The 21,050-nt window shown below is 40.3% G+C and overlaps 1 protein-coding gene across 3 annotated transcripts in view; it reads right to left on the bottom strand.

The window, feature by feature from the left end:
* LOC140359862 (receptor tyrosine-protein kinase erbB-4-like) overlaps nucleotides 1-21,050 on the bottom strand; it is a 338,304-nt gene that overhangs the window by 101,419 nt on the left and 215,835 nt on the right. For all 3 annotated transcript variants that reach the window (XM_072445068.1, XM_072445070.1, XM_072445069.1), the window contains exon 3: nucleotides 16,919-17,105. In XM_072445068.1, coding sequence (XP_072301169.1) covers nucleotides 16,919-17,105 — 187 coding nt within the window. The remainder of the gene's footprint in view (nucleotides 1-16,918; nucleotides 17,106-21,050) is intronic.

Here is a 21,050-nt window from a genome sequence, read left to right as displayed (position 1 = left end):
CGGGGTGCACAGCCTGCTGCACAGCTCAGCAGTGCAACAGGGCTCACAGTGTTGCTAGGCTACAATATTGTAGACTGATACATGCACCGAAATAAGATACAAAGAAAGAAATAGAGGTGAAAAATGTCCGGCGCTGCAACTAGAGGCCCATTACAGTATGTGCAAACAGAGGGAGGAAATGTTTGACAACCATTGGTTTAGCCAATCAGAGCCTATTGGAGGACAGCCCTGCCCTGCTCAGCAGACGTGTCAAGAACCAGCTGTGAGAACGGACCAACAAAGACTGAGAATAAAATCACACCATGACTTTTTGTTCTTGGAGCACAAAGTGGCTTCTTATGAAGCTCTGCTGCTGCTGCTTGTCCTGGTTTATGGATCACAAGTCGAGTTTATAAGCAGAGATGTGTGCGATGTGTGCGGGTACATGCATCCAAGTACATGCAACCTCTTCACGCCAGCGTTAACGTCGGCAAGGTGGCAAAATATCCCCCTGGCCCCGCCCCCTGGAAAAGACTCACTTTAACACTACCTCCAGGGGCAAAATATGGCCCCAAATCTTTAAACTGTCTGGATTTTTAAAGCTTACAGCTTATGATAAATACCAAAATCACCATAACTCTGTAAATATATATATTTTCATTGTTATAAATGTGTTCAGTTTACTTAAATACTTTTTGTGCAGCAGTTTGTCATAATACATTTAAGGTGAATCCTGAAGAAATGAAAGAGGAAAGAGGATCTTGACACCTATTTACAATTCTTATAAACATATACATTTTTAATGTATACAGTATGCACTACATATCTGTCACTGCACAAGTGCCAAAATAAGACGGTCCAGTGATTTTAGAGCTCTGTCAGATATGTACAGCTGCCGTGTAACTATATTGTCCCATCAGAACTGTCCTGTCAGGCTCAGAGCGGCTTGTTTTCTCCAGATGTGAGGACGGCAGATCAGTGGCACCACAACAGGTGAGTCTTCCTCCATCCATCATCTACTGTAAGTGTACTGTCAGCGCCTCACTGTGTGCAGGTTTAAAATGTTCACAGACAACTCTATTTTGGCTCAAATAAATATACTCATAAAATATACAGCATGTGGTAACATTTTATTGCTATGTTTTCACATTTTTTATGTTAACCTGATAAGAAAAGACAGAAACAGGATGTAAATGTAACGTTATTTAGTAGAATTCATAGAGTGAGCTGCGTTTTCAATGTACCAAAGACTCTACAAAAGGGTGATAATTTGACTTTTGAAACAAATTATACAGTTATTAAATCCAGGAGAAATATGGTTTTAAATTGGCTTAGTTACATTTTTACATCAAAAACCTAACCACAAGGAGAACTGGCTCTATCTTCCCCTTTTTACATTTTCCTTTAGTAAGTGATACTTAACTCTAAAGGTCCCTGTTGGCTTCATCTTTCACTGAATCTTTGTCCATAGAAAAAAATCTATTAAAGAATGTTCTTAAATCTTACTTCATGGGCCTTTAGCGAGCAGCGAGTTACGGAATGATTCTCAAACTTCATCAGTTTTCTTGTCTCATCTGTATAAGGTCAAGAGTCGGAGCAGCTCCCAGAGGAAACACATGCAATTTTAACACCATTAACACAGTCCCTGGCAAAACGGCGGCCCACATTCAAATGCACTTTTATGTGTTTAACTATTGACCTGCAAAGAACAAGTGCATTAATTCATGCCCATAAAAGCGTCTCACGAGATGTTTGGACTGAAGATGTGGCGTGGGCCGAGAACGCCTGTGCTAATGTAGTTACAAAGCAGGACATAAAGTGGCAGAGGGTTAGACAAGGTCGCTACCACAATGTAAGAGGAAAAATCTCATTAAAAATTAAAACATTTCAGGGCAAAAGATGGAGAGAGAGGCATTTTTGAAGAGTCCATGTGTGTGATGAAATGCATGTTTTAACAGACTGACCCGCCCCAGTCACCACAAAGTACAAGTATAATTATCATGGTCTGATATTCAGCAATTTAACCATTTGTTTTGAAATGTAGTCGGGCAGATGAGTTGTGGTTAAGTGTGGGAAATGATTTTGTGAAAAGGTTAAATTAGTAGCTTTGTGATGATTGAGGTGGTTGTTGAATGTCTGAAATATTCATCTGACAGAAAATGCATTGAATCTCTTGTTTGAATAAACTCGTTCAGCTTTACATCAAATACAGCTTTATCAAAACATTCAAATACCACATTAAATGACTATAATTACTAGGGATGATAAAATAATTGATGGAACAACAATATATTTTGGGGTTCAATATCTTTTCACCAACTCTTTTTACAGGCACTAGTGGGGGACTTTTTGGTATTTGGTATAAACATGCTGTTTGGATCAAATACTATGCAGTATCTAGCACGCTATTATAGGTCATTCAAATGTGGTTCATTTCAGAAAAGTATTAGATTCTCCTGCGTTTGTAGTATGATTTGTTCGATGTGGTTATGTGTTAATGAACACGGCAGGTTGTAGTTATGAGCTGAATTACATCCGTAGTCCTGCATTCACTCTCACAAATACTCTCATTCATACACCAGCAGACATGGACACTGGAGCAAAGGAGGGTGAAGTATCTTGCTCAAGGACACGACGGCAGTATGCACTACCACGCCACTGTCACACCGGGCATGCCAGTGCTCTTCCATCCAAGTATAATAAAGTCTTTATTATTATATCATGTTGTAATATTTGAACTTTAACTTTATTATCCACCTTAGTGAAAATGTGTTTTTGTGTCACCGTTACTTTGACATTCAGGCCATCAAACATTACATTCAATAAATACATTTATAATACTTCACTGTGTTTAAAAGAAGTGTGCTCTAAATTAAAGAAACTGACGCCATTTGGCAAAAATGTGTGCACCGTTTGTTGCCAAAGGTAATTGTATCGACGCTCTCATTGTGTGAATTTTCTGTGGCAATAGTTAAAATGTGATATTGTGAGGTCTTAAGTGCAAAATAAAAGCCTGTAACTTTTCTGGTGGTGTTATTCCTTTGCATTATACTATTATACTATTATACACGTTATATCTATCTCTTATTCATTAAATTACAAGTGTTTTATTACTGAAATAGCTTGAAATACATGTATTCTTTCAACAAGTGGGGTCAGCTCTCAACAGATCTGACCTGGTGATGTGTCCCCAAACTGTCTGTGTGGACAGACAATGTCCTTCATCATCAGTAGTGTAAGAGACGCTGCGATGGTTGAACCTGGTCCATATTAGGCCTTGAGAGCACGAATGGGTTGCAAAGACTCACCAAGGCCTGTTTGTGCAATGCTTACAAAACAAGCTGCACAGCCTTCAGAGAGACGCCGTAGGAAAATAATAAGTGACATTGGGGATGAATAAAAGACCCGGAGGGCTGGAGGGGACATGAATTTCATGCGAACAAATGGAGGAGAAGTAGCTGGCTTAAATGGATGTGTTTGAGGGGACAGAGGTAACATAAAGTTGGGCTGAAACTCCAACAGAACTTTGCAGCAGTAGAGTTTATCTAGACTGTGTAATGTGGCATGGGGGTGGTAGCCATATTCTCCAATCTTCTAAACATAGGGCTTTCCTTTGTCAAGATAACTACATTCGCAAACTGCTCATTAAATTTAGCCCAACCTGCTTGCAATTGTTTCCCATGAAAAATGGCTGCGATTTACACATTATGGAATTAGAGCGAAGCAAGGCAAAGCAGCTGGTTGGAGGAGAATATAAAATGGTGACAGGGAGATTATTACATTGGGAGAAACATATTTTCAGTGTTTTGGAACTCAAAGCTTGATAAAAGCGTGGTAATGTAAGCCTTATGGATGGCTCGGAGAAGAGGCGGAGAAGTGATAATACAATACCTTGAAACAAATGATGAAAGAAAGGGATTATCAAGGGGACAAACAAGTGCGTGATTAAAAAAAGAAGTAAAAGATCCTTCAATGGCTGCTGCTGAGGGCCACTTAGCTTATCAAGGCTGATGTGCTGCCGGCTGAATTCAAATGAGCCGCACTCAGAGGGCAAAACAAAACATGCCCAGAGAAAGAACGGAGAACGATAAAGAGCAGAGCCGAGAGTGAGCGAGCATATTTTAACACGCAAATACCAATTGTGTTGGTTTTGCCGTTGCACGGAGGTGACAAGCACAATCAGGGCAGGGTTATTCTAGACACGGAGTGACACACAACGGAGCATGGAAACGGAGGAGCGGTTTTTATCTTAAAGTAGTTTCAATATCAAGTCGATTTGATTTTAGACCAGTGTGCTGGAGAAAACTAGTGCGCCTTGATGTATTGCCCGGTGTGACTGCAATTCCAATATGGATTTTCAAGCTGATTCACACCCAATTTTAGTGTCCTGAGCAAACTTTCTTACTAAGGACAATATTTGGCACGTTATATACCACTTTTTTGTGTGATCTGGTCATATTTTTAGTGCCACGGAACATTGTCAACTCAAACATTTGCTATGGCTCAAAACATTTTGTAAAACACTGCGATAGGCAACTATACCTATTGTGTTAAAGGATTGTGCCAATCTGGGAATACAATTATTGTCCAAAGTTTACAATCCAGATCTTTAGTTATATCAAATCCATAATTCTCAAATATGAAAAAATGTGTATTAGGAAACAGGATTTGACTCTATTCTTTATACTGTTCTCTGATTGGTTAGCCACTTCACTTGACGTGGTGGATGCTGCCTGTTCTAACACCTGCTAAGCTCTGAGGGACCTGGGAGGAGCACGTTCCGTTAACATTCTCTGCCTCCATCAATAGCTGCTCCACTTTGGCCTAAGAGGCAAAAAAAAGTGTATTCATTATTAAGTTGCCGAGGGAGACGAGAGCAGAGGCAAAGGGTTGGAGGCTAATGTATGTGTTTAAGTGTCAGCGATGAGGTCTGTTCTAATTGGGTTCAGAAACACATCAGTGAAGTTTCATACAGAGGATGCAGTAACGCTGTGAAGGAACACTCATGTATGTGATGGATTTAAACAAAGATTCCCACTTGAATTAACTATGTGAGTTCCAGTCTATATAAACATTCTGATGTCTCTTAACACAATGTTTAAGAGACATCAGCTTGAATAAGTATTGGTTGTTTTCAGATTCTAGAATGTGATGATGTACTCTCAAAGTAGAAGGCTATTAACCTCATTTCACTTGTTTTGATTGATTTGCCTGTGGTGTCTATTTCTGTGACAGGCATAAAAAATAATACTGCAATTTATGGGTTTCAGCGTCTTGTTGTTTCATCTTTCAAAATATATCTTCTGTTTTAAATTGTTAATCGCCAGGGTCTTTATTTGACAATTCAGAAATCTAGAGATAATTGATGATGGTGGATCCTTTTAATATGATTAGGGGCCTATTTTTCCTAAAACGCCTGAGAAAATGTCCCCCATTTCAAACTGAAGCTGTCCCTGAACCCTCTGGAGCACAAACTGTTGGCTGGAGCCTTTGTGAAGCTGAGACTCTGTGGTTTGGACTCATGTCTGGTTTAGTCTAATTATAAGTGGAAAGAAGCTCTGCACAGAGCACCTAGATTGTCTTTGTTAAATTTATAATTGAGTAAAGCTGGTTTCTGGAAGGATCGGCTGATTGACAATAAAATCAGCATCTGTTGGGTTTTGTTGAAGGTAAATCCACAAAAGTGAGCTTTAGGGACTTATAATAAAGCAAACATTTCCAGGAAGAATCAAAACAAAAATCCTATTAATTTTTCATTTTATTTTGGGGTAATTTTTTTGTTTGTGTGTTTGGAGAACAAACTGACCCTGATGCTTCACAGAATGACTGATTTGACTGGAAGTAAGTGGGTTAAAGCTTTATTTTTATGTACAGCATATAGAGCAGCCTGAGTCCAACGTCTCATGCGTGGGATGCCCTGAGCGTAAGAGGCTAGCCTATTGTGCATGTTCTAGGTACATTGTACCTAGAACATGCACGTAATAACACTGTAGAACTAGCTTCAGTTGTAGTCATCTGGACTCAGTTAGAAAAAATAGACGTTTCGACTCTCATCCAAGAGTCATTGTCAATAAAAGAATTTAGGTCAGAGTTCTCGACCTAAATTCTTTTATTTAATATTCTTTTATTTTTCTAACTGAGTCCAGATGACTACAACTGAAGCTTTTTCCACAATGGAACACGCCTGGACGAATGAGGGATTACACCGACACAATAATAACACAGTAACAAATGTACTCTGAATAAATTAATTAAATGTGTTACATCTGTTGGATGTCTTGTGTTGCTTGTGCTTTTGGCTTGTTTTGTGTCATATTCTGTGTTTTTAAAGGTTATTTTGGATCAACTTGGTTATTTCCCTCTCCAATAAAGTTTGCTGTCATCTTAAACCACATATCAGTGCTAATTTTAATCAAATCTTAAAGTACTTCAAAGTTCGATGAAGTCATGCATTATTGTGGTGTGCCATTTGGTTATTAAATCACCAAACTAAACATGACAGCTTCCTCCACTGTTCCTTGCAGTACAATCTTGGCACCTCTCATCTCCGAGTCCACAGGTGTTCATTCAGTCCAGTTACTTCTCAAATTGATCCGAAGTGACATCTCCCTCCGTGGCTTTTGCAGACCACCAGGCCGCCAGTCACATCCCATTTTATTTGCTTTCCTCCTCATTTGGCTCGTCCTCCGAGATGGTTGCACGGGGCATCAAAGACTCGCAGAATCAAAGCAGTAAGCTCGTGTCAAGACTCGCTACTGCAGACGCCGTGGCGACAGAACGGAGCTGACATAAAGTGAACATGACAATCACAGAGGAGGACGTTTCAACACGTGCGATCGGAACAATGTAAAATATCAGGGTCATGACAGAAAACAGTGGGGTGGATTTGTCATGCTGTTGTCATAGTTACAATAGGTGTAAAAAGTTACGCCAATCAAGACAAAATTTACATGATCTTCTAATTTTCTGATATTATGAGGACATTTTGATTCTGTAGAATAATGTGTGCATAGATGAATACCACGTCGAGGTGAAATGTTTATATCGTGACACTATAACTTATGCTGGTGCCACTTCTCTCGTCTCCATGAAAGTTTAATGTCAAGTGACACTTCACCAGGAAAGTATACGGCACCTTCTATCTAATCTAAGGCCGCAGTTATTTTATTACTTGGTTTACGGATTTTTTAATGAAATATTATTGCACAGGCGGGCGAAATATAAATATAGATGTCATTTCAATTTCTTATCTTTTGACTTAATACCGCTTTTTACATTTAATTTAATGCTATTTTACGTTGCCGGCGGTACTTTATTAAAAAACAAATGATAATAATTAGGCCCGAGCGCCACAAGCTGGCGAGAGGCCTATTAATCTCGTAAGGCCGTGCGAAGCACGGCTGCGAAAGTGCGCACGTAGTGCGCACGAAATCGAGCGCGAAGCGCTCGCCCACTTCCAAACACTCACTAACGCACTCCTTCACTCATGCACGCCCCGTGCATACTAATTAGTAGTAGGAAAATGGAACATTACCGTTGTAAACGGGCGAAGCCCGTGCAAAAGTGCGCACTAAACGAGCACTTTACATTGAGATCATCCCCATATAAAGCACTCATTTGCGCTAAGTAGCTCACGAATACGTTCCCCATCTCTTGCATGTTCCGTGCATATAAGCATGTAATGCAAAAATTGAACATTATTACTGTATAGAGGGCCAAAAACACAAAGTGGGCGGAGCCCACTCAAAATTAACGAAAGTACCCGTCAGTGACCAGGGACCCACACCATGAGGTAGGAAAGCGCGAGCGCTTTCTGAAAATGTATAGTTTATGATATTTGGAAAATGGGAAACATTGTTTTCGCATCGGAATATTATTCTTTCTTCTTCTTCTTCTTCTTCTTCTTCTTCTTCTTCTTCTTCTTCTTCTTCTTCTTCTTCTTCTTCTTCTTCTTCTTCTTCTTCTTCTTCTTCTTCTTCTTCTTCTTCTTCTTCTTCTTCTTCTTCTTCTTCTTCTTCTTCTTCTTCTTCTTCTTCTTCTTCTTCTTCTTCTTCTTCTTCTTCTTCTTCTTCTTCTTCTTCTTCTTCTTCTTCTTCTTCTTCTTCTTCTTCTTCTTCTTCTTCTTCTTCTTCTTCTTCTTCTTCTTCTTCTTCTTCTTCTTCTTCTTCTTCTTCTTCTTCTTCTTCTTCTTCTTCTTCTTCTTCTTCTTCTTCTTCTTCTTCTTCTTCTTCTTCTTCTTCTTCTTCTTCTTCTTCTTCTTCTCGGGACCAACCCCCCTATTTTTCACCCAGTGAACATTGACGAAAAGTCACAGAAATTTGCACACCTCTAAAAATCGTGCCTCTCTACATTCTGGCTATTTCCCTTTTCTAAAATAAAAAAAATTGGCGCGTCAGCGCCCCCAAATGTACCAAAAATGCATTGAGAGATGGGAAATGACCCAAAAAAAATCTGATCATAGAATCATGAAATTTGGCGCAGAGGTAGATGGTGACAAGAGAAGTAAAAAATATTATTACGGCAACGCCGTCCGCCCAACCAAATGTCGGCCATATTGCTTCAAAAATGGCTAAACATGACTTCGGAGTTTTTCCAAACGTCGTACTTTTACGAACTCCTCCCAGGGCGTTGGCCCTAAAAAGCTGAAATTTGGTGAAAATGCTACTGAGGAGTGGGACATCAAAAGTTATCCAAATTACATTGATACCTGTCACGGTCTCTGTGCGGCAAAGCCGCAAACTGTAGCGAGAATTTCAGAAATCTCCCAAATTTAACATTTCTGCCGTTTGCGCAGATAAAGTCCGAATTGCGTCAAATTAGAATCAGTTGTTAAACTCTTTGCCCTAAACCTACTTGAAGTGAAATAAATTAATTTGGAGCCACAGCGCCCCCTACAGATTTTATATGGAGGTTAAATATTTAGTTTTGCGAAATTATATGAAATTTGACACACAACTCAATTTTGGCATCCCCATCAAAAAAGTCAATGAGACCCATGTCATAATTGTTATGGCTTTGCCGTAACGATGACCGAAACCTTCCATGTTATTCCAATGGGGAAATCGCCAGAACATGTTTACACTTTAGACTTTCACAAACTCCTCTTAGGGCGTTAGACATATTAACCTGAAATTTGGTGAGACTCATCTTCAGGGGTGGACCATCAAAAGTTATCCACATTTTATTCAAAGAGTCACGGTGTCTGTGCGGCAAAGCCGCACATTTTGCCAAGAATTCAAAATAAAATTGCTTTTTGATGGTAAAACAAAGGGGAGAAGATGTGACAGCGTCACAGATTCAGCAGTAGGCGTAATAAAAGGACAATTGGGGCGCGTTAGCGCCCCCTCCTCTTGCGGCGTGGCGGCGGCGTAGCGAGGGCCGATCATTGCCGCTTGCGGCTATATTTTATTTTATTTATGTTGTAGAAATCAATAATCTATGTGCGGCAAGTAATAAAATAACTAAGTCCTAATGTCACTACAGTATATCTGCTATTCAACGTTCATTTGGTGTTTTTTATTCACAAAACTAAAGACAAAAAGAGTACTATTGAGATGTTTCTTCAGAACTGCAAACAAATCCTTTCCAAATCCAATCACACCATATTTTTTTATAGTTTGATCCAAGACACAACACTTGATGCCTCTTTTAAACATATGCTTTGTAGGCTAAGTCTTCTATAGTATTCACATGTTTAACGTGAGTAATTGGTTTGTACATCGCAGTGGCTATTTGTGGTCTGATTTCTTTCTTTCTTTGCACTCTTCTCTTTTGTTTGTGATTTTATTAGTTTAGACAATCAGTTGGATTGATAATTTTTAATTTAGTTAATTTTATTGTATTTCTGTTTCTGTCATTTCTTTGTGATTTGAATGCATTTTTCCTGCTGTGTGAAGCACTTTGAATTGCTTTGTGTATGAAATGTGCTCTAGAAATAAACTTGCCTTGCCTTGATTTAAGCAATAGACTTGGGAAATACACATTTTTGAAAAGAGAGGACAAGACAGTGAATTGATAAATAATCTGCATTTAAGATTTGGCCCACGCCTGCACACATTTTTAACAAGCTTTAAGTCCAGTGGGTTGCAAAAGTTCCGTGTGCAGGGTATTAGCTCAAGTGAATGTTGATTTGCTAAAAGCGAAGGAGTGATTTTGACTGGACTAAGTATAATCAGAGACACAGAAGTGACTACAAGCTGTACATGTTAATTATTTAGATAGCACCGCTGCTGCAATAATGCATTCACACGCTCGCATGCTTTAAATGTCATCTCAGAATAGAAAAGGGGAAAACAAACACGATATAGGTTATACAGTTAGACCTGGTTTTACAATATATCTGTACTTTAGTAAAACAAATGTAACTTTATTACATACAAAAGCAACACCAAAAAAACAAAAAACAGCCACTTTAATGTCAATATTTTACACTGGTCGTCCTTCTCGAAAACTATGTGTATCTGATCTTGAAATTGGCATGAGATTCAGCCAAATATCTACTTTTTCCCAGAAGGAGAAGACTCTTATTATTTCAGGGATAAACAACTGGTGTGCTTCAAAAGACAGTATTTTAGGATCAATGAACAAACTTTAAGGAATTCTTCCAAAAGAAACAACCCAGCAATCTTTAACAAATTACAGCTAATCATATCTTTTTGGATCAGTGATTCATGTGTAATTACCAAGCATTAGTGGGTTAGTGAACTGTTCTTCAAAAGCAGAAAAAAGTGTATTTTATATCATAGGAACAGTCTAGGAATAGAGCCTAAGAATAAGCCTACTGAATAAATTAGTGTGAACCACAAAGATGTTATTTCAAGCAGAAGACCTTGAAAATAAAAATGTTTGTGTTCAGACTCCAAAAGGGACAAATAAAAGAGAATCTCTGGCTGCATGGGGTCTTGACACCGATGGGGATGAAGAAGAGAAGCTGCGGTTGAAATGTCAGATTTTTTCAGCTGCTACGATGGTAATGAGGCAGAGGAGGGTTGTGGAGGGAAAGCGTGTCTATATTAATTGATTTGGAAATGTTGCAGGTTCTGATTGACTGATGAGCGACGTAAAGATCAAAACAACAGAAACATTTGTGTCTAACCCAGATGCTCACAAAGACAACGCTGCATTATTCAAACCTGATTTTCCAACGGTTAACTCGAATCACTTCTGCCAAAACCTTCCCTCGACTCACACAATGGCTTCTCAGTACAATCAATTAACTCCAAGCACCTCTCTTATCCCGTTCTGTCCCCCAATTTACCACATGTGCCCCCCACTCTCCACATTAGGGGCGGCAAATGTGACAACGTGATCGCCGTCCTTCAGAAAACTAAGTCCCTCTTGCACCCCGTCCTGCAGCACTGAAAAATTGAGTGTGACACGGAGGTAATTGCACGGGAAGTAATCAATTAGAGACACAATTGAGGGAGAGCTGAGGTCTGCTGGCTGCCAGGCTGGAGGCTCCTCGACATTCTGGTGCAAGTGCAATGCAGCTGATCTGGTCTCGCGGCGCCATTGCTCTTTTCTTCACCTCAGCTCTTATAGATGTGGAATAGGAGTGAGAGAAATCGAATGGAAGTCGAAATGTGCGCCATGGGTTCTCCCAAGAGTGCGTTGTCCGTCAACTTGTCCCTGTCACCTTGAACCTTGGCTCCTCTGACTCCCCAATGCGTCGTTGCATTTAAGATGTGGGAACGCGGAGAGCATTGAGATTCTTCCGTCAAACCGTGGGAATGAATTAATGAATAATGAAGAACAATGTATGATGTCCTGCGTGGAGTTAAAGGACGCAGATATGATGCGATATGGGACAGACGTTGGATATAAGAGTGTGCAGACAAATGGAGATAATGCATTTACAGGATTTCATAAGAGTAGTGGCAATGCAAAAAGTAACCAAAGTCATAAATGGTGGCTTTTCGTAAACTGATCGTGAGCTTGTTAATGGAAACGTATATTAGCGTGCCTCAAATTTAAATCTTTTTAAAGAAGATTAATGTGGCTTGCGCTCACTTGTGGAATTTAGTCAATTATGTTTTCAAGATGTAGCCCGAATGGTATTATTTCTAACTCTTGTTTAATTTTGAACGGAAAATGTAGCTTAATTTATCCAAAATGAGCTGACAATTCGCATATTTACACATTCCGCCCAGAATGAATGCAGAAGGTTCATGGCGATGGCGTTTGGGATAGAAATAACCAAACAAACATGCGTATCACAGCATGCAAAGGAAGTCCAGTGAGCAGCAACGTCAAAACGAAAACAAAGTATGATTCAATTTCTGTAAAGACAAAACACAATTGCACAAACAGGGACTCTGCGTTCGAGAGCGAGGCATCAGCTTGGCAAATCAAGAGCGTAAGTGAAGTGGTACGAGGCGAGCGCTCGGAAGAAAGTGGACGAGGAGAAGGGAGGGTTGAGAGAATGGGACGAACGCACAGGCAGCAGATGGTCCATGAAGGAGTGGATAACAGTTTGGCGTCGGACTCCGGCTTGTGTACAGCGTTCAGCAGATGAGCACTCAGATTGGGCGCTCCATTTTGGACAGACGCGGAGCAGGCGGAGGGCGCTTAGGAGAACGAATCAACAACACAAAACAAATCTGCAAAAGAGATGGAGCGCGCCGGACCAGACAAGGAGAGGACGTGGAGGAGGGAGGGAGGGTTGGCGGCAAAGTGCACTAAAAGAGAAAAGATCATCTTGTGCCACTTATTGAGGCGGTTGTTATTTTGCCAGGAAAGCAAGGCTGTAATTATCATGTGAAAGTGCACAAGCTGCCCGGGGTTCAGAGGAATTTAGACAAAGTGCAAGAAGTGTTGGCAGAGACAGCGAGGGAGACATTACGGGTCACTGTTCGGGAAATGTCAGGAGGTGTTTGGCATTTTAGCCACGAGAGACAAGACTGAAGTATTAAGGTCATTAATGCAATCGTAACAAACAAATCTTAAGATGTCTGTGCAGATCCTCAGTCATCCAGGGAGGTTCCATAGCAAAAGAAGATTGAATTCTGTCAATTACGCAAAACGTTTTGTGAAGATGTTTCACACAACTGAAGAAGCTATTTTGAAGAGAGGCGAAATGTCTCAAACCTTTCTGCAATTGACCGATTCAATTCCATTTTCTTTTGCTAACTAATCTTAAATGCTCTATACTAAATTGGTCTTACAGAACAGCACTGCAGAATTGCTGTTAGCGTCCGTTAACTTTTATGTGGCAAAGGATTTATAGAGTGGTTATTGCTGTGCTACAGAATACATGGCCTGAATAAAACAAAACTTCATGTAACAGACAGCGAAAACAAGTAGATTTTGTTCAACTATGACGAACCCTCAAACTCATTCAGACAGGACATTCACGAGCTTGTCAAAAATCATAGCCAGAAACTAACATTTTGCAGTCACGTGACATCACATTTCATAACGCTTAGAGTTTAACATGGATCAGAACAAGTCAGAATTCTGTCTGTTTGCAGATTTGTTGTCCTGTAATTATTGGGTCTATCCACGTGAAACAGTGGTGTGGTTCAATATTTTCTATTATAGAAGATTATTTTTCGATGATTATGACATCATCATCAAGTTTAACATTTCAGAATAGTCTTGATCTGTAGAAGAACTAGTACAAAAAGTTGTTTAATGATCATTATGGTAGAAAAAAGTACTGGGCATTTTATTTAGCATTAAAATCAAGCTTGAAATGTTTGTATTGTCACACTACATTTACAACATGACATCCCAATACAGTTACCAAAGTTTGCAGACAATAATGTATAAAAAAAACTGAGGAAACACTACTTCTTAAGCTTAAAGAATCCATCTCATTTCACACTCGCATCTTAAGTAAACCAATCCTTCACTCTTCCACCAGCTTGCCTGCGCCTTATAATTCATATTCATGAGGATAACTTGGCTAAGCTTGATTGAAAGGTGCATCGAAGAGAGTCCTATCCCCCCCTCTGCCTCAGACCTCCAGCACTCACCCAGCGCTACACCCAAATCCACCGAGTCCATTCACAGCTGGCAGAGAGTGCACTGGGGAAAATCAATAAGTGCAATGCTACAATACACTGGCGACAAATTGATTTCATCCCAAGCAATTTCGACCGGAGCAGAACGTGGGTGGCTTTCAGGCTTTTGGCAACATCCTTTAGTGCTACTACTCGCGATGAGCCCTAAATCTATTTAATATGATTTATCCTCTTATATGTGCTGCTTACGGATTTGTATTGATCATTTTTTGGCCCATCAGATGCCAACAGGGGAAACATGTACTAATATGACAGTAAAATCAACAGCGTGGTGTACTAGAAAGGCAGAGAAAAGCAGCTTGAAGGTGATACACGTTTTACACTCCGATCAGTACTTGTATTATGTGCCTTCTTGTTTGTTGTTTGTAAAATGGAGGCAAATGGAATATAATTTAAATGGAGAAACTGGGATTAGTCTGAAAATATATACAAAAATAAAGCAAATGAAGGTGGTTTTGGCAAATGAAAACCACACAGATATATGTGAGTGATATCAGAGCCTGGTTTAAAGACATTTACTATTCTATTTGACAGTATTTGTTTCTATAAAAGAAGATTAGGAAAGATTTTTGGATGAAGAAAAAACTGTCATCATCCAAAAACAAAACACTATAGTTGTTTCTTTTATCAACAAATATATTACATACTTCACCACAAAATACATATTTGTGAAGCTCAAATACAACTTTCAGACTAGAATTGTTTTTATTTTTATTTTGTATCCTTTGTAATAGAAAAAGAAATAGAAAAAGTTTTATGTTTGACATCACTTTGCTTCCAGTCGCCATTCTCATGACTTTAAAGGGTTGCTGTTATTTTATGCTACTGATAATAATACATACTGACCACTCAATAAATCTGCAAATAACTGTAACACATTCTGCCAAATACTGAAGTGGAAAAGAAAAGGTTAAATGTGTCGTTACAACATGGTCTGGATTATATGGTTTGTCCTGAGCGTCTGTGACAAAACTGCATTTTTGCTTTTTAACACAACCTGCCTTTACTTTAATTGTCTTTACGTTACTAATATACCCTCATAATGTCATTAGAGAACACGTAGAATCACTGTCATGTTCATGTTTTCTGCTCTCGTCTATGACTAAATGTGTCTCTGTATATGGAAAACAACTTCACGAAAGCATTTCACAAAAGCATTTCAATAATAACAGTGCAGAATATTTTTACCCACAACGTAGCATCCGGATTTAGTCAAAAATAGAACATTTGAATGAATATGATAAATAATGCAGTTCCACCTACTCCTTTTAAAAGTGATGTTTAGCAGCTTTATGCCTTTGATTGAAGTCATGGTTCTTACCCTCCATGACCGAACACTTCAACGTCCAAATACCATTCACAATTATTAAACCTGATCTAAATTGCGGTCAAATGAACCGAGAGAAAGAAAGAAAGAAAAAAAAAGAACAGGGAAGGATGTTTCTCTGGACATCATAAGATCAACGCTCCAATCTACAGTATCATGGTCCGGAACACCTTTTATATCACAGAACTCTTACAGAAATATTGTTTGCAACTTCATAAAACTTAAAAAAACTAAAACTAAAGGGCCATGACAGTCGTGCACATCTTCCCCTGGATTCAACAGCTCAAGGCCCATCACATCAAACACACGCTCTCAGTGCCCGCCACACTCCTGACATGGCACTATGTCTGCTGCTGGTGGTGGTGGGCATGTGCGACTCCAGGAGCAGGTCACACGGGGCACACGGGGCACAAGACAGAAAACAAGATGGAAGATGGGACAAAAGTAGCAATCTGAAGCCTCGGTGTGGCTGTGCCGCTCGCTCCCGGCTCTGGGGAAGGACCAGGAAGGTGGAACAGAACAATGAGAGATGTCTGAATTATTCACAAAGGGTCTGGACGCAGCGCACAGCCGTGGTGCCATGCTGCTTCTTACAAATCTAAAGAAAGCCGGGGTCTCTGAATGATGTGCAGATTTGAGACAAGTCAGAGGCGCTGAGCCAGACCTCTGAACAGAAGGTGGAAGATCTTTTCAGCGACCATGGGCTTTGAGCAAGGAAAATGCACTATAATATAAAAGATATACTCTTTTTTTGAGCTGATAATTGAGCAAAGTGTAGTCTTGATAATGACTTGGTTTGGTCCTGCTTTAGACCTGCTTGTGCTTGAGGATAAAATAAATTGACTGGTGCGAAAAGCTATTTTTAAACCATCACGTCAACAACACAACTGACCAAAAAGGAATGACTTATAGTGAATTTGCAAATAGCTTTTTCCACTGTAAATGTGTCCCAGTAACAGTTGTGTGCACGGCACTGCACACACAATGAGCTGGCTCTGGCCCGTCTCCGCCCACTTAGCCCTGTAGTGGGAAAGATTTACACGTCTTTTGCAAGTCAAGAGCTTCATTTGGATCTGACTTGGAAGCAGGAGTTCATTCTTAAAACAGAAGCCCACACACATACTTTTCTACCCAGCTCACTGTTTGTCAGGATTCATTATCAGTCTCTTTGCGTATACTTCTGCTTCAAGAGGCGTAAGACAGATCAAATCCGATCATGCAGTGTGGGAGATTTAAAGAACTGACAACAAATGAAGATTACATTATCATTCAACATCATGGCCTCATGGGATGTACGTAGTATGGATTATATATGTGTCAATCATAATGAACTACTACTATAGCTGCCACTGTCCTCCTACAGAATTACATCTACTACCTCATTTATCTATACAGTGTTGCTACTACTTCAAGATATCTGGTCAACCTTGGCTTCAAAATGGATGTATCACAAAAAACCAGTCACTTTGATCTTGTCTTAAAATTGTGTCCACCCAAAGTTACAAAGATGGAAATTCTCTAGTGAGTGATGTTACTACTCAAAGCAAAGACACTGCAGTTTAGCAGTGGCAGTGTTGTAAGTCTGTACCAGTAAGGTTCTTGAGGCCGAGTTGGCGCAGACCGAAGTTCCCGTCCCTCCTGTAGTTGAGGAACACGGCCAGAGAGTAGCGATCTTCATAGAGTTTGGTCCCTCGGATGATCCTCAGGTTTTCCAGCGGAAGGTAGTCGAATTGGTTCAGAGCCACGAGCACATAACCTGTCACTTCTCTGATGGACTGCAACACAAGGAGAAAAAGAAAAGCACGGGTGAGAAAATGCACATTGCTTGGGACGTGAATGACAAAATAAACCCAACTGTGTTAAGCTTCAAATACAATAATACACTCTTTCAACATCACGTCTTAGTTTTGAGAGTTATTTGTGCAGCAAGCTCTTAACAACTGGCACTTTCTTTACAAAACCTTCTTGCGACCTGTGTCAACAAATGTGCACTGAGTTTACAAAGCGCTTCACAAGACTATAAAATACAACGCAAATTAAAACTCATCAAACAAAAGAAGGACCGAAAGCGCACTGATAGAAATAAAAGCTGATAAAAGTGGGTTTTAAGATTGTAAAAGAAGATGTAGACAGTGCAAGCCTTATCTCGTCAGGCAGGTCGTTCCAAAGCCGAGGAGCCCGGACTGAGCTCAATCACCTTCGTCCGGAGCCTGGACTTTGGAATAACAGAAACCTACATCTATGGCAAAAGTTCAGAGGTTAAACATTCAGAAATCTAAGTTGGTGCTTGTTTTAAAAGTCATCAGTAAAATCTGAAAATGCACATATCCTAAAATGCACAGGGACCCAGTAAAGAGAAGCTAAAACCAGGGTGACATCGAGCTGCTGCGTTCTGAACCAGTTAGAGGCACAAGAGGGATTTACTGTCATAGTCGAAATGGGAGAAAATTAGAGCGTTGATGATTTTGTGAGGATGTTTTAATTTTGGAAATAGAGCGGAGGTGGAAGAAGCAAGTTTGAGTCGTCTTTTTGGATTGGCAATGGAAAGTAAGATGAGAGCTGAAGAAATACTAGTTTTACATTCAAATTCTTGTATTTTCTTATCTTTGTGCCATTCTATTATAAGTTTTATATTGTAGACAGTACAACAGCATTGCTATTAAACTCTAAAAGGCAAAAAGGCTGTTGCAGATCAAACCAGCAAAACGCACAAGCGCACAAACAAGCAAAAACATTCCTGTTCTGTCTGCGCAGAACCAGGACCCACGCTGAAGGTCATTTCCTCCCACAGAACGAGCAGTTGCGTCCACAGGGTGAGCACTTCCCGTGTTAGTGACCTCACAGTGAAACGCTGGCATCAGGTCCAGGCTCCCGTCCTACAGCGCTGACCCCGACGCAAGGACGATCATCGCTTCACACCCTCGCTGTCATTCAGGGCGGGCCCCCAAATCCAAAATCACACCAACCACAGCTTGAATCGAAGCGACGGGCTCCTCTGTATCCTTCCGCCAATCGCGGTAAGTGTCATTAGCCGGACGAGACGCCTCTCCAGCCAGCCTGAGCTAATAGTCAACAAGTGTGTGTGTTCTGTGTGTGTCTATGGGCAAGGTGCGTGTGTGTGTGTGTGTGCGTGTGTGTGTGTGTGTGTTCAGGTGTGCGTGTGCGTGCGTGCGTGTGTGTGTGTGTGTGCATGTATGTGTGTGTGTGAGAGTTAGGCTGATGCATGGAGCTGAAATGGGTCCTGAGGAGGCAGCAGTGTTGGTCTGACAGCTGTCATCGAGCATGGCCATCACAGACAGTCACCACAGATCCTCGTCAGTGCTAATATGATAAGGGCTAATGCAAGCAGACGGGGCCCAGTCTGGAGTGCGGGACTTGAGGCCCTGAGAAAGAATCCATTTCATAGATGGAATGAAAATGTGAAACTTGTGACAATATGTATCCTTTTCTGACACAAAAGAGTGTTTCAAATAGAGCTGTTTCTAGACACAATGGGGGCCCAAGGCAAGAGGAGGTCTGGGGCCTCTCTTATGTCAAATGTTATGTTGATTGATATAAAACACACAGGCAATAAGGCTTTGACAAATTACTTTAAGAAGATACAGAAGAATCTGAAACTGAATCATTTATTAATGGCCACGCAACGAGTTAGAGGAATTTGTTTAGTACAATTGCAAACATTGCTTATCATAACTAATTTATGGGGCACTTTTCAGCCTGTGCAATTGCCTGTTTCTCCACTCTATTTTAACAGCTCTGTTTCAAGTGTAGTCGCACAAAATAAACATACAAAAAGTCAATCTACTATCTATCAACTGTTTTCGAACAATATAAAGTGACCATCAATACAAAATATATATCCCAAATGACTAGTTCTCAGTGTATAATTCAATTGCTCTTTTTTCTTTCACAAACAAACATTTGCTGCTTATGTAAGTTCATACTTCACTGCCATTGGTTATTTCTCCCTGTCACTCACTTCACAGAGCGCATGACAGAGGCTGATTAATAGAAGTGGATGAAGAAAAGTGTCTCCATTTGAATAAACGCTGCATCCAACAAAAAAACACTGCATTGCAATCTTATCAAAACTGCATATCGTCACAGGATTAGGTCGCAATTACAATTTCATCTCCAAATTTACAGTAATAATCATTGCTACTGGAGCTCAAATCCACTATTTCTCCAAACAAATAGAGTATTCCGCACACAACATACATGCAGTAGTTAATTATTTCAGGGGCACATTTTATATTCGCTTGTTATGCGCTTTTTTCTCTCTCCCAAATCTAGTTTAATAGCCTGCTCACTGCCGGTTTGTTATTTCCAGCCACTAAATCGATAGTCACCAAAAAGCAGCGTTGCAGAGGGGAATAAAAGGGGATGCAGAGTCGCCATGGCAGTTACACACTACACTTTCCACCCACACTGCGCTTGTTCAATAACCAAGGGCACGGAAAGAGGGAAACAACTTGTAGTGATAATAGGCCCTCGCTGAGCTAATGGCCAAATCTGCTCGCTGTGGTCAATTTAATTAAACACAGATCAACAAAACAAGTGCACACACCCCACCTCTGCTGTGAGAGAGCGCCGTGGCACAATGCACCATAAACTTTGAGGTGTTAAGCAATAGGGAATATAAAACATGCTGATATCTAATATTTAAACAAGTCCCAATGTACAGAAGGCCACAGTGCGAACGCCTCGCAATGTTCCCATTGCCCTGATTACGAACACAAAAGTGGAATGCCCGTAGTACCTTTTTGATCACGTTATTTTAAGTTATTTTGTCAGTTTATACTGCGAAAAAAAGTACCAAAAAGCTTATTGTTAGTGCTGCCACAAGCTATTATTTTAGTAGTCGACTAGTCAAACAATGATTTATATTGTACATTGAGAGCTCACCAAATGAAGCTTTGAGATTTTGATTAAAAATATCCATTATCTTTGTTATAAAAGGTCTTTTCATATGCAATTTAGTCTGTATAGTCCAGATTAAAATTAAGAAAAAAATGTTTGTAGCCTGTTGTATCCCTATAATTGTGGTATAGTAAATATGACAATGGCATTTGTGCACTGAATTACCTGTTTTCAAATGTATTGACTCATATATATTGGCTTAGTACTGATATATTCACCTGACATTGACTCCATATCACAAAAGCAGAACTGTTTAACCATTCTTCCACACACTGCTCCCCAATGATCAATGCTCCAAAGTCCCAGCAACAGTGAACAAAAGAGACAGCCAGAGCCAGATCCACTAGATTAACAGGGATTTCTGCCTCCTGCCTGCTCCCCCCCCCCGCTCCCCCGAGTCCAAGTATTTGTGAACGGAAGTGTGGCAGCGGAACAAACCCCTCACTTGAGTCGCCCAGACGTGAGCAGTTTGGAAATCGAGTCTTTCTATCCACAACTTAAACAGCTAAAAGGAGCAGGTCATTTTACCAGCGTCGAGGAAAGGGGAGGAGTCCAAGTGCATATATTTTAATGCATGGTTATAAGCACACCTGTTTCAGTCCAACAGCAGAGACAGACACAGGGAAAAGGGTCTGTGCCGAGGTGAGGTGTGTGTGAGGATGAGGAGTGGCACTGGGCTGAGAGGAGTGACAGGATTAGCCCATTTCAGGAGGTTTGGGCCTTTCATTTCCATACATAAAAGCAACAGTATGAATCTGCAGACTGCACTGAGATGTCATTCACTCAGATGTCCCGTTTTC

This window comes from Eucyclogobius newberryi, unplaced genomic scaffold (genome assembly GCF_026437365.1).
Source record: "Eucyclogobius newberryi isolate DKJ021-1_F unplaced genomic scaffold, fEucNew1.0.hap1 SCAF_14, whole genome shotgun sequence".
In the NCBI taxonomy this organism is placed as follows: Eukaryota; Metazoa; Chordata; class Actinopteri; order Gobiiformes; family Gobiidae; genus Eucyclogobius; species Eucyclogobius newberryi.
Note: the sequence above shows the minus strand (reverse complement) of the source record. Positions and strands in the feature narration are given on the sequence as shown.